General features: G+C 42.1%; 1 protein-coding gene across 1 annotated transcript; it reads right to left on the reverse strand.

Moving 5' to 3' along the window:
- Positions 1 to 9,866: 9,866 nt before the first annotated feature.
- Positions 9,867 to 12,161, reverse strand: LOC129836014 (myelin and lymphocyte protein-like). Its single transcript, XM_055901730.1, has 4 exons — positions 11,976 to 12,161; positions 10,798 to 10,962; positions 10,211 to 10,342; positions 9,867 to 10,095 (listed from the first exon to the last, which is right to left on the reverse strand). Exons 1-4 carry the CDS (start codon positions 12,060 to 12,062, stop codon positions 10,018 to 10,020), a joined length of 462 nt encoding a protein of 153 aa, XP_055757705.1. The 5' UTR covers positions 12,063 to 12,161; the 3' UTR covers positions 9,867 to 10,017.
- Positions 12,162 to 13,670: the final 1,509 nt, after the last annotated feature.

The raw sequence follows: 13,670 nt of genomic DNA on the forward strand, positions 1-13,670 counted from the left end.
TGTTTTTATTTTTTTTGCATTGTTGTTTGCTGTTTTCTTCTGTCTTTTCCTTTTTTCTCTTTAGTTCATTCTCTTGGTTGTTGATGCATTGGGGGGTTCGCGGGGGTGGGTAATGGAATTAATTGTATATTTTTGTTTTATTCTGGGGGAGACTGTGGGAGGGGTCTCGAATGGTTGAGGGACAGCTATTGGGGAACTGTGGGGGGATCTTGGAGGGTTCGGGTTTCACAAGATTGTGATCATGAAAACGAAACTATGACATATTTTATATCACTATCATGCACACGCACCCTCACACATAAAAATGGCTCTGTTATGGAAAGACTGATACATGTTTGATAGTGTCTTGATTCTGTATTGTTTGTCCTTCATGTTCTAATACTTTAATGTTACCCCTTCCTTGTGTTTTTTTTGAAGAAATAATTATGTCACGGCTCCTCCTCTGCAGTGCAGGGGGCGGTTCCTCCTGCAGGCAGAGGAGGGTCGTTAGTGATTGGAGCCACCTGGGCTCAGGGTATAAAGCTGTCACTAATCACTCTTGCTCTCTCTCTCTCTCTCTCTCTGCTCCTCCAGGTATGCTCATGATTTGTTTGTTCCTTTTTAGTTTTGCATAGTTTCCACTCAGTCATGTTCACACACACATATTCATGCACCCATGCACTTTACATACACCTTACATTATGATACATCCACACCTCATTCCTATTTCTTAGTTTAAGTTAATAGTTTGCTTAATAATAAAGAACACTTTTGAATTGGCCTATACCTGTTGTTCGTGTCCTCTCATTTGTCACAGGCTATGAGCCGGCTTGTGACAAGTGGGGGCTCGTCCGGGATAGTAGTTAACTTGGGTTAGTTTAGTTCAGATTGACAATTTTTTTTGTTTGAGTGGATGTTTTGGTTGGGCTAATTTTGTTGAAGAGAGAGTTGAGAGCCATGTGTTCTTTTGGTTCAGTTAGTTTGGTAGCTAAGCAATTCACTCTGTGTTTTTCTGGGTTTTGTTCAGGTGGGAGTCCTCTCCTGTTCAGGCATATCAGCAAGTGTCCATAGGAGGCTTGTGGTGTTTTTGTTTTAGGTGGCAGTGAACGTGGGTAGAGCATCCCTTTCCCTTTTCCCCTACATCGGCTCGGGAGCACCTCCGTGGTTATGGGAGGGCCGCCAGTTTCTGGTTGTCTTTTCCACTCCACTGGTTTTGTGTGCATAAAACCCCACCACATGTGACTGCACGAAGACCAGGGCCAGTTAGTTAGTAGTTTTTGGAGGATAGTGGGGTGTGGCTCCTGTCCTTGAACCCAGATTGACAGCAGGTGAGTTGTGTTTGTTTTTTTGAGCATTTTGTAATAGTTGTATTGGTTGAGGAAAATGTCTTCCATTTTGTGTAGTTTTGTTCAAGCTCCTTCAGAGGTAGCCTTAGAGTTGTGTACTAAGGAGCAGTTAATTGAAATTGCTGAACATTATCAGATTGAGATTGTTGATAAAAAAAATTAAAGAGACTGTTAAAACTAGCTTAAAGCAGGGTCTTAGGGAAATGGGTGTTTTTGGCGGTCAGTCTGCTAGTAGTGAGGGTGCAAGTTCAGGCTAGCCCTTTAACTTTTGAGCAGCAGAGGGAACTGTTGCAAATGCAATTAGAGCAAATGCAAATGCAATTAGAGATAGAGCGATTGAGAAATGCTAATAGACCGGAAAGACTACCACAGTTTGATGTTTCACAGAATCTTCGTTTTTTGCCTAAATTTGATGAGTCAGATCCAGACACATACTTTACTTTATTTGAGCGTATTGCGGAAGCTAGAGCTTGGTCAGATTTGGACATGACTATGTTGTTGCAATGTGTACTTACAGGTAAAGCACGTGAGGCTTTTGCAGCACTGAGTGTAGCTGACAGTAAAGTTTATGCTAAAGTTAAATCAGCAGTTCTGAAGGTCTACGAGCTTGTGCCAGAGGCATATCGTCAACGTTTTCGTTACAGGAAAAAGTTAGATTCACAAACCTATTCTGAGTTTGTTTGTGATTTAACTTCTGCATTTAATCGTTGGTGTACAGCTTCTGAAGTTAGTACTTTTGAGGGTCTGTCTAATTTGATTGTGTTAGAACAGTTCAAAAATTCTGTTCCTGACCAGGTTGCTACATACATGAATGAACGTAAAGTTAAGTCTCCAAGTGATGCAGCAATCCTTGCAGATGAGTACAGGCTAACACATAAAAGCCATTTTGAGTCAAACAGTGATATGTACCATAAGAATAACTTTACTCCTAGGAATAGTAGGTCACCTTTTTGGGGGGCATCTTTCCAAAGGCCTCAGCAGAAGTTTGGGTCTGGAGGATTTAAAGCACCGGTTAATGCTAATACCTGTCGCTACTGCTTAGTTGAAGGACATTGGAAGAAAAATTGTCCTCTGCTTAAATCAAAACAGTCAGTTCAAGTTAAACCTGTTGTGATGGCAAGTCCTGTTACAGCCTCTGACCACCAGGGTGAGCTGTTTCAGCCACTAGTTGAGTTTGATTCTCAGTTTTCCCGCTGTGATTTTTCAGCCTTTATTTCAGATGGTGTAGTGTCCCTGGTAGATGGCAACCAGAATGTTAAAATCAAGATCCTAAGAGACACTGGAGCTTTAGATTCTTTTATTCTGGAATCTGTTTTGCCGTTCTCTAAAGAGTCTGATACTGGCCGTTGTGTAATGGTATGTGGTATGGGTTTAGTTCCATTCTCTTGTCCTTTACATGAAGTTACCCTAAAATGTGGTCTGGTAGAGGGTGATGTAGTTGTTGGGGTTAGACCTCAGTTGCCAGTAGAGGGAGTACACATGATTTTGGGGAATGACTTGGCAGGTAGTAAGGTGTGGGCAGATGGCAAATTAAACATCTGTAAGAAGCAACCTTCAGTGTCACCTGCAAGGGAATCTCCGGATCAGAACTGTGTGTCTCCTGAGATATTTCCAGTTTGTGCGGTTACCCGCGCAGCCTCTCGTAAGGAGATTGAGAGTAAGCCAGAAAGTCTTGAGTTGCCAGTCAAACTCCAGACAGAACAGTTGACTAGTTCTAGAGATTCATTGATGGCTGAGCAAAAAGCCGATACTACTTTGGCTGATCTGTTTGATAAAGTGGTTCCTGATTCAGTGGTGAGGAATAGTGCTCAGTGTTATTTTCTTCTTGATGGGCTGTTGGTCAGGAAATGGGTTCCACACTATGATAAGGGTTTAGGAGAACCAGTCTTTCAAATAGTTGTACCTACTACTTTGCGAAATAAAGTGTTGCAAACTTCACATGGTGATGTGGCAGGTCATATGGGTGTTCGTAAAACGTATGATCGTATACTTCGTTATTTTTTCTGGCCACGTTTAAAGCGGGATGTATCTCAGTTTATTAAAACTTGTGATACGTGTCAGCGCACAAGCAAGCCAAATCAGGTTGTAAAGCCTGCACCGTTGTATCCAATACCAGCCGTAGGGCAACCTTTTGAGCATCTTATTATCGATTGTGTTGGGCCATTACCAAGGTCCAAGTCAGGTCATAGCTACTTATTAACTGTTATGTGTCAAGCAACCAGATATCCGGCAGCTTTTTCCTTGCGTACCATAACTTCAAAATCAGTAGTTAAAGCTTTAACTCAATTTATTTCAACATTTGGGATTCCAAAAACCATCCAGTCAGATCAGGGGTCTAACTTTACCTCTCATTTATTTGCTCAGGTTCTCAAACAGCTTAAAGTTAAACACAACAAGTCTACTGCGTTCCATGCCCAGAGCCAGGGAGCTTTGGAACGTTTTCATCAAACTTTAAAATCCTTGCTTCGTGCATATTGTACGGAACTGTCTGCCGACTGGGAGGAGGGGTTACCTTGGCTGTTACTAGCTGCTCGTGAAGTAGTGCAGGAAAGCACAGGGTTTAGCCCAAATGACTTAGTGTTTGGCCATAAGGTGCGTGGGCCTTTAGCAGTGTTGCAGGATGGTTGTTTGCCTGAGGAACCACCTCGGAACCTTATTGACTATGTAAATGGTTTTAGGTTGAAGTTGTATAGGGCTGGTGAACTAGCGAAAGAAAAACTAAAATGTTCTCAACGGAAAATGAAACTGAAATATGACGGACAGGCTGAGCTGCGTGAGTTTAGTCCCGGTGATCGGGTACTTGCTCTTCTGCCTCTTGTAAGTTCACCTTTTCAGGCAAAATACTGTGGTCCTTTCACTGTGTTGCGTAAAGTGTCAGATTTGAACTATCTTATTGAAACCCCTAGTCATAGGAAGTCCTCTAAATTATGCCATGTGAACCTGTTAAAATGTTATCACTCCCGTGATCTAAGCAAAGTTGAAGGCACTCCAGCAGTGAGGTCAGTGTTGACTGCTGCCCCAGTCCCTGCATCTTGTGGCTTTAATTTGGTGGAGGGGGGAGAAGAGGAAGTTAAAGTTTCAGATGAGGTCTTACAAGGACGGTTGAAAAACTCCCAGACTTTGCAAAACCTTGGGGTTTTGGTAGATCATTTAGACTCTGAGAAACGTGATGAATTGGTAGCTCTTATTAGAAACTACCCTGTTTTGTTTTCTGACACTCCATCGCAAACCCACTTAATTGAACATGATATAGACATCGGAGATGCTAAGCCTATCAAACACAGATTTTATCGTGTATCTGGGAGAAGAGACTAAAACTGGAAACAGAGATGCAGTCTATGTTGGACACAGGTATTGATTTGGCAAAATGTGAGTTTGCCAAAGCTACAGTCAAATACCTAGGCAAGGTTGTTGGTCAGGGATTTGTCTGTCCCGTAGAAGCCAAGGTTCAGGCTGTGAAGCAGTTCCCACAGGCCTCTACAAAGAAAGAACTGATGCGCTTCCTGGGAATGGCGGGGTACTACCGTGCTTTTTGTAAAAACTTTTCGGTAGTAGTGTCCCCACTGACCAATCTGTTGAAGGCCAAGGCTGAATTTATCTGGTCCACCCAGTGTCAAGAGGCATTTGATGCAGTTAAGACTCTTTTGTGTTTGGCACCTGTGTTGGCAGCACCAAATTTTGGGAAACCTTTCAAATTGCAGGTAGACGCCAGTCAAATCGGTGCTGGGGCTGTTCTTCTCCAGGAGAATGACGACAAGGTTGAGTGTCCAGTCAGTTTCTTCTCCCGAAAATTTAATAAGTATCAGAAAAACTATTCTGTAATTGAAAAGGAGGCTTTAGGTCTCATTTGGGCTTTACAGCACTTCGAGGTCTATGTTGGTTCTGGTTTGACCCCTTTAACTGTGTTCACTGACCACAACCCACTGGTTTTTCTGAGGTCCCTGCAAAACCCCAACCAGCGCCTGATGCGTTGGGCTTTGTTCTTGCAACCATTCAACCTTGATATTAGGCACATTAAGGGTAAGGATAATATCATTGCTGATGCTCTGTCCCGTGCTCCTTTAACCTAGCTTGTACCTTTTCTCTGTTGACCCCTACGGGATGTCTGTGCCTCTTTCCTCTTAAATTGCTCCCCAGGTACCAGGGCTGCCGAGTTTGAGGGACGGACAGTCGGCTGGGGGACACGGGGCTACTGCTAGGAGCCGGGATTGTTTTTTTTTGTTTATTTGTTTTTGGGGAAATTTGAATTATTTTGATTATGTTGGAGGAAGTTGGGTTGAGGGTGGGACCCTCATTTTAAGGAGGGGGGTGTCACGGCTCCTCCTCTGCAGTGCAGGGGGCGGTTCCTCCTGCAGGCAGAGGAGGGTCGTTAGTGATTGGAGCCACCTGGGCTCAGGGTATAAAGCTGTCACTAATCACTCTTGCTCTCTCTCTCTCTCTCTCTCTCTGCTCCTCCAGGTATGCTCATGATTTGTTTGTTCCTTTTTAGTTTTGCATAGTTTCCACTCAGTCATGTTCACACACATATTCATGCACCCATGCACTTTACATACACCTTACATTATGATACATCCACACCTCATTCCTATTTCTTAGTTTAAGTTAATAGTTTGCTTAATAATAAAGAACACTTTTGAATTGGCCTATACCTGTTGTTCGTGTCCTCTCATTTGTCACAGGCTATGAGCCGGCTTGTGACAATTATATATATTTTAAAAAATGACCTATGCATTGAGTGACGATCAGAGAGATATTGTCTCGAGAAACATCATTTAAACCAGGTCAGGTCACCGCATGTGTGGGAGGTGGAACTAAAGAGTTAACTAAGGCATATTGAGCAGGGCTATAGGCTCTACAGTGAAATAATGCAATAATTACTAACCAAAACACCAATGGACAAGGCATATTGACATTAGGGAGAGGCATGCATAGCCGAGTGATCATAGGGGTCCAGTGAGTGGCTCAGGCGGGCCGGAGACACGGCGATTCAGGCACCTAGCGGGCCGGGGCTAGCAAGCTAGCAGAAAGGGCCTTAGAGGGACGTCGCGACGGAGGAAGTCAGTTTTGTCAGACAACACAATGCCACAGATGTCTCACGTTTTGAGGGAGCGTGAAATTGGCATGCTGACTGCAGGACTGTCCACCAGAGCTTTTGACAGAATTGAATGTTAAGTTCTCTACCCTAAGCCACCTCCAATGTCGTTTTAGATAATTTGGCAGTACGTCCAACCGGCCTCACAACCGCAGACCACATGTATGGCGTTGTGTGGGCAAGCGGTTTGCTGATGTCAACATTGTAAACAAAGTGCCCCATGGTGGTGGTGGGGTTATGGTATGGCCAGGCATAAGCTACGGACAACAAACACAATTACATTTTATTGATGTCAGTTTGAAGGCACAGAGATACAGTGACGACATCCCGAGGCCCATTGTTGTACCATTCATCTGCTGCAATCACCTCATGTTTCAATATGATAATGCACGGCCCCATGTTGCAAGGATCTGTACACAATTCTTGGAAGCTGAAAATGTTACAGGTCTACCATGGCCTGCATACTCACCAGACATGTCACCCATTAAGCATGTTTGCCATGCTCTGGATTGACGTGTACGACAGCGTGTTCCAGTTCCCGTCAATATCTAGCAACTTCGCACAGCCATTGAACGGAGTCGTACAACCTTCCACAGGCCACAATCAACAACCTGATCAACTCCCTGTGAAGGAAATGTGTCACGCTGCATGAGGCAAATGGTGGTCACACTGATACTGACTGGTTTTCTGATCCACGCCACTACACTTTGTAAAGGTATCTGTGACCAACAGATGCATATCTGTATTACCAGTCTTGTGAAATCCATAGATTAGGGCCTAATTAATTCATTTCAATTGATTGATTTTCTTATATGAACTGTAATTCAGTAAAACCTTTGAAATTGTTGCATGTTGCGTTTACATTCTTGTTCAGTATAGTTCTAACAGAAAGGACAATAGAAGATTCCAATTGAAGCATTCTTTGAGAGACTGCCTTGAGATGAAGAAAATGATTCTGACGTTACCTGTTTAGTGAGTTTCATGCAGGTGTCAAATCTAGATCTTCAATGAATAAAGCTTCTAAATTTCGATTGGTTAATAGCAGTATGGCCAAATTCAATTTTCATCAAATATCTTTTTGATATTTTATTTGAATACCTAAAGGGATCATACAATTAAAAATCGAATTGCTAAATGATCCTTGGTATGACCATCTTACAACAATTCCCCCCTCCTGGCTTCAACTCTGGAGAAGGGGTGTCAAACTCATTCCATGTAGGGCCAAGTGTCTGCTTGTCTTTGGTTCCTCCTTTCAATTTGTGTCCAATTAGGAACTAGACAACGAGGTGAGGGGAGTTTCTAACTAATCACTGACCTTCATTCATCAATCAAGTACAAGGGTGGAGCGAAAACCCGCAGGCACTCGGCCCTCCGTGGAATGAGTTTCACACGTAAGCTAGAGTGTTGAAGCATTCTCTGGGAGACAGCTTTGAGATGAAAAGAGAGATGTGACGTTACATGTTTACTGGGTTTCTTGCAGGTGTCAAATCCAGATTTTGAATGAAGCTCCGAAAGACCAAGTAATAATAATAATTCATTGGTTTTATATATTTATATTTAAAGTATTTAAAGTCTACTGTACAAAAGCAACTTGTACTGCAGAGCATATTACAAAAAAAACACAGTACAAAAAAGAGACAGAAATGATTTTGTTTTCACCAAAGAATGATTGCATTCCTTCTGTGATGTAACACTTAGATAAGTGGCATCTGCCTCTTATGGAATGATATCTGTGAGGCATCATGATCAGGCACTAACAATAAACAACAACAAAAATTAAGAGATCATGCCTACATGTGGAATGGAATAAATAAAGAGAGGAATAAAGTTTCACTGTGAGAACATCCACCACAACATATTATCAGCCCACGCTTAATTGACAAACTGTTTGTGTGGTGCTTTTCCAAAGAAACAAGTAAGGCTGGGTGTGTTTAAAATGATCAGTATCTGGAAAATAATGGGGGCCTCAAGGGAAGAAATGGGCCGTTGTGTTTCTGTTCCCTGTCCACCCCTGGCCTAAAGCCTTCCATACTATTCTAAATTCCTTGTAATTTCTGTAGCATAACAAATGAATGCCATAGGCTAGGCTGCATACTCTGCAATCAATACGCTATGCCTACTATACGCTATCAACTTCTACAGTGAACTAACGGGGCGACAGGTGTTCCCTTGTAAGAAAGATGACTTGCAAAACCTGCTGCGGCATTGTGGTAGGCAGTCTACCTTTCACCACCTGGACACACCCTACCCAACACAAATAAGAGTACCTGTTGACCGTTTTGTTCAAGAAAATGACTAAAGAAAACTGTGTGTACAAAATGCATTGCTGAGGAATTCAGTCCTTTGTTTGCCTCTACACTGTGTTGGGGTGAAAGCGTATAACTTTTTTTCACGAGAGCAGCCACCAAGACCTCTTCAGTTCCTATGTTCATCTAATAGGTCTACCCTACCATAACAAAATGCATTGCTTCACATCCGCATTTTTATTGAACATTGTTGTAATCGTTTTTTCTACACCTGGACATAGTATTATGCACCCCCCTATCTACATCAAAGGGACAGTAGTGGAGAAGGTGGAAAGTTTTAAGTTCCTCGGCTGACACATCCCAGACAAACTGAAATGGTCCACCCACACAGACAGTGTGGAGAAGAAGGCGCAACAGCCCACTCTTCAACCTATGGAGGCTGAAGAAATTTGTCTTGTCACCTAAAACCATGACAAACTTTTACAGATGCACAATTGAGAGCATCCTGTCAGACTGTATCACCGCCTGGTACGACAACTGCACCGCCCTCAACCACCCTCAAACTACCTGCCCTCCAGGACACCTACAGCACCTCACAGGAAGGCCAAATAGATCATCAAGGACATGAACCACCCGAGCCACTGCCTGTTCACCCCGCTACCATCCAGAAGGCGAGGTCAGTACAGGTGCATCAAATCTGGGAATGAGAGACTGAAAAACAGCTTCTATCTCAAGGCCATCAGACTGCTAAACAGCCATCCCTAACTCGGAGATGCTGCTGCCTACATACAGACTCACTATTCACTTTAAACAATGCCACTTTTAAAAAAATTATATATCTTACATTACTCATCTCATATGTATACACTGTATCTTATGCTATGTATTATATCTTGCCTAATCCGCTCGGCCATCGCGCATCCATATATTTATATGTACATATTCTTATTCCATCCCTTTAGTTAGATTTGTGTGTATTAGGTAGTTGTTGGGGAATTGTTAGATTACTTGTTAGATATTACTGCACTGTCAGAACTAGAAGCACAAGCATTTCGCAAACCTCGCATTAACATCTGCTAACCATGTGTATGTGACCAATAAAATGTGATATTATATTATGTAATACAATTTTTCTATCGAATTCGATCTCAGCAACTGAAACAGGCACTTGGTTAAATATAAAATATATTTATTTATCTTTTTTATATTGTATATGCATTTCACTCCAAATTGGTTTCTGGTATTTGCAGGAAGAAAATAATGTAGAAATAAAGATAGATTACAATTGATGTCAATACGAAGCCTTCGCTAATGTCTGTTGCCCCATTGTCTGTTGTCTTGTGGATGCTGGTCTTCATGAGGAATTCTTCCATCTCATCGTAGAGAAGACGGCATGGAGGGCGTAGAGCAGAGTCACCACATAACACATCACCTACAGGAAAAATACAAGATACAGAAAGGTGAGCAGTGGGATGGACCACTAGGAACATGCAGTAAGCTTCAGTTGAAGAACACTTTGTTTGAATCACAGGAGTGAAGGAACATACCACAGCAGCAATATCTAATTGGTATTCTTTGAAGAAAGTACTGGTAAGTGATTTCAGACCAATGGTGACATAGGCCTGTACCACTGCTGCACTGAGGTAGAAGAAGGCTGCAAGGGAATGATACACAACATCCTGAAGAGTGTGAGAGAAAGAGAGAGAGAGAGAGAGAGAGAGAGAGAGAGAGAGAGAGAGAGAGAGAGAGAGAGAGAGAGAGAGAGAGAGAGAGAGAGAGAGAGAGAGAGAGAGAGAGAGAGAGAGAGAGAGAGAGAGAGAGAGAGAGAGAGAGAGGAGAGAGAGAGAGAGAGAGAGAGAGAGAGAGAGAGAGAGAGAGAGAGAGAGAGAGAGAGAGAGAGAGAGAGAGAGAGAGTTAGTCATCATCCTGTTATACTACCTGTTATAACACTACAGCCTTTCAATAGACAGAATGTTCATTATACTCTCATCATCATCATCTCCATCGTCATCATCACCATCATCATCATTCTTTTTGATTAGACATTTAGGATGGGAAGAAAATCTGTTCCATCATCCTTTTTGAGTAAATCACTTTTATCAAAGATGGCTGTATGAATGTCTCTCAGACTCACCAGTGTGGGCCAGATGCTGCTCTTATTGGCTCCACTGATGAAGATGAGGAACCACAGAGTAGTGAAGATGAAGCAGAACACAGAGACAAACATCACCCAGCCCTGAGGGTTCGCATTCAGCACTTTTGTGGAGGCCACCAGAGTCCACACCAGACCCCCGAAGATCTGCCACACACACACACACACACACACACACACACACACACACACACACACACACACACACACACACACACACACACACACACACACACACACACACACACACACACACAGAACACGTACGGTCATAATGTAAACATTTGATGGCTCAATCAGCCATCCACTTCTTAATGTCACCCAAATAGTGTCACTCCATGTGTTGTGGTAAGACCACAGAGAGCAGGCCACAGTAACAGGGTAAGTAAACATGCACCTCTAGGCAAGGTCTGATAGCTTTAACTTACTAAAGCTCATTTAGTCAGGGGTTCAACCATTTGCATAGAACATTTCACCAAGTAATGGCTGTGGCAGCTAGTGCATGCAACAGTCAGTAGGCTAACAGTTACGAGCGCTATGTTTCCTTGACCTCCATCAAAAACATCCATGATCATACGACTTTTGATTAGTTACTAGATACCACTGCCACAATTTCTCCATAGAGAATCTGACACTCTGTCGTACATGGTCATTTCCAAACTCACACACATTCTGCCCCCTCCTTCAACAAACATGCCAGTAAAGACAGGATGAATGGTGTTTGGATACAGCGATAACCATAGTTTGGTTTCAGATAAGGATTTAGCTGATATTCACAAACCAGAAATCAACATATTTTCAAATACTATGGCAATAATTACCAGCAGAAATAAACCAACATTTATTTAGCCAGGAAAAGTCCATTGTCACATAGTCTCTTTCACAAGAGATACCTGACCAAGAAGGCTGCAGCAATCAAAGAAGTGCTTGGTATGAGTCTACACACAGTGTCTCCCACTCTAAAGTAATACTCCTTTCAGTGCACTCTGAATTACATCATGCATGCATACCCAAATATTACCTTGAACAATCAAATGTCTTACCTCCCTCTGATAAATGTGAAGGGCATTAGAGTAAAGAATATTTCTAGAGTAAAGAGCAATGCCAGTAGTCCAGTCACAGCTGAGAGCAGAACACCTATTTGATTTGTCTGTACTCACAAACTCAGGGATGAAGAAGAGGTCTGGAACAGTGGTGAACACACTGGTGCCACTGGGCAGAGGGTTACTGGAGGTGCTGGAAGCCATATTCCCAAAGTGTCTAGGTCTACCTGTGTGTTGGCGTTTTGTTGATGTGGGTGTGGGTGTGTGCCAAACACAGTTCTCCCTAAAGTGAGACCTGTGACCTAAACAATTCTGCTTTTTAAAGCCCTGCTCCCATTAACCCACATCTGTTCCTCCTCCTTCTGCTTTCTCTTGACGTTTTTTTTCTTCATTACATTGAAATACCAGTTGGTTGTGTCAGCTTGTGTACAGATGTAGGATCTGAATTTGATCACTCTTTTGTTGTTAAGAAAAGCAGGAAATGCAAACTTGTCGTGTATTTCAGTTTAAAAAAGGCTTCTAAAGTTTGTAATTTCCGACATTTGCCCTAACAAAAAATGGATCACCAATTGATAACTTCCTATACATTGAGCTTGTTTTAATGAATCAAGTAAACTCTCCAAAAAGGCTTGTGTTGTGTTCTATTGCTTTTGAAGGAGCTGTCAGGACATGTCATGCTTTGATGACAGTTATAGTGATAATTTCCTCAGCAGCTGTCCACTGCTCGCTCCAGAGGCTCTTGCTGTTTTAGCTTTCAGTTCATTTCCGCCTACATTCCAGCATGCAACTACTAACATAGTCACCACCTTCCACAAGCATCATGAAAACGAAACTTGGTGGTAACAATGCAGCAAGATGAATTCAAAGAACTCAAGAGCTTTTAACAGTGAATGACTTTGTAAACTCAAAGTATACATTTCTGCTGTACTTTTCCGTACTCTGACTTTCCATGTTATCTTTCCTTGACTATTTTCAGACTCTTTATTGTGTATAGTTATCATATTTTAATGGTCCCTTTAGTCAACTTATGAGTTATTAATAATTATGTGTCCTGTTTACCTCAACTTGGCAACCCCTTGGCAGGGAGTCTCTAGTTTGTAGTCTGAAGAGGCATTAATTCACACATGAACAGCTCTCCAAAGAAGGGATCCTTCCAATAGTGTTGTCTGTCTTAAGCCAGACAGGCATTTATTTAAATTGTGTTCTCTTAATATGGTCTTGAACTTGGTGGTTGAACTAATGGTAGGATTCAAACTAAGTAGTTCTTTAAAGACTTTCAGCTGAATATTTTGGTTGGTGCAGTACAGGTGTAATGTGTTATGTGACCTCTCCACCACTTGGGGGTGCTAGTAGCACCTGATATTCAGGCTTCTTAAATTGTTAACCTTTATTATGGATAAAATGTGGATTTTTATGTCAGTCATGAGACTATAATATTGCACATATACTGTATATGTTATGACATCTCGTAGCTTAAGTTCCTTGTTTTTCACCTTTCATGAAGTATCATTTGATTTATTGTATTCCATCGAATCTAACAATGAATCCTATCCCACTGGGCACAGATGTCATTTCAAAGTCAAGGTTTGATTTACATTTGTTTGAGTTGTCAACTAACGTGATTTCAACGTGAACATTTAAAAAATGGCACCATGTCATTGGATTAGATTAAAAATTGGGTGGGGGAAAAAATTAATTCCCTTACATTGATGTCTTTGCAAATCCAATCAGTTTCCAACAGATTCAGCATCATCATATTACATTTCAGTGGATGCCTCCTACCAGGCTTAATTAATGACCACACAGTGGGTG

This window comes from Salvelinus fontinalis, chromosome 37 (genome assembly GCF_029448725.1).
Source record: "Salvelinus fontinalis isolate EN_2023a chromosome 37, ASM2944872v1, whole genome shotgun sequence".
Taxonomy (NCBI): Eukaryota; Metazoa; Chordata; class Actinopteri; order Salmoniformes; family Salmonidae; genus Salvelinus; species Salvelinus fontinalis.

Coding starts and splice junctions, on each gene's coding strand:
- LOC129836014 (XM_055901730.1), bottom strand. CDS start 12,062: ATGGCTTCCAGCACCTCCAGTAACCCTCTGCCCAGTGGCACCAGTGTG. Junction 10,963..11,975: donor TCTTCTTCATCCCTGAGTTT/GTGAGTACAGAC, acceptor TGTGTGTGGCAG/ATCTTCGGGGGTCTGGTGTG. Junction 10,096..10,210: donor AATTAGATATTGCTGCTGTG/GTATGTTCCTTC, acceptor TTTTTCCTGTAG/GTGATGTGTTATGTGGTGAC.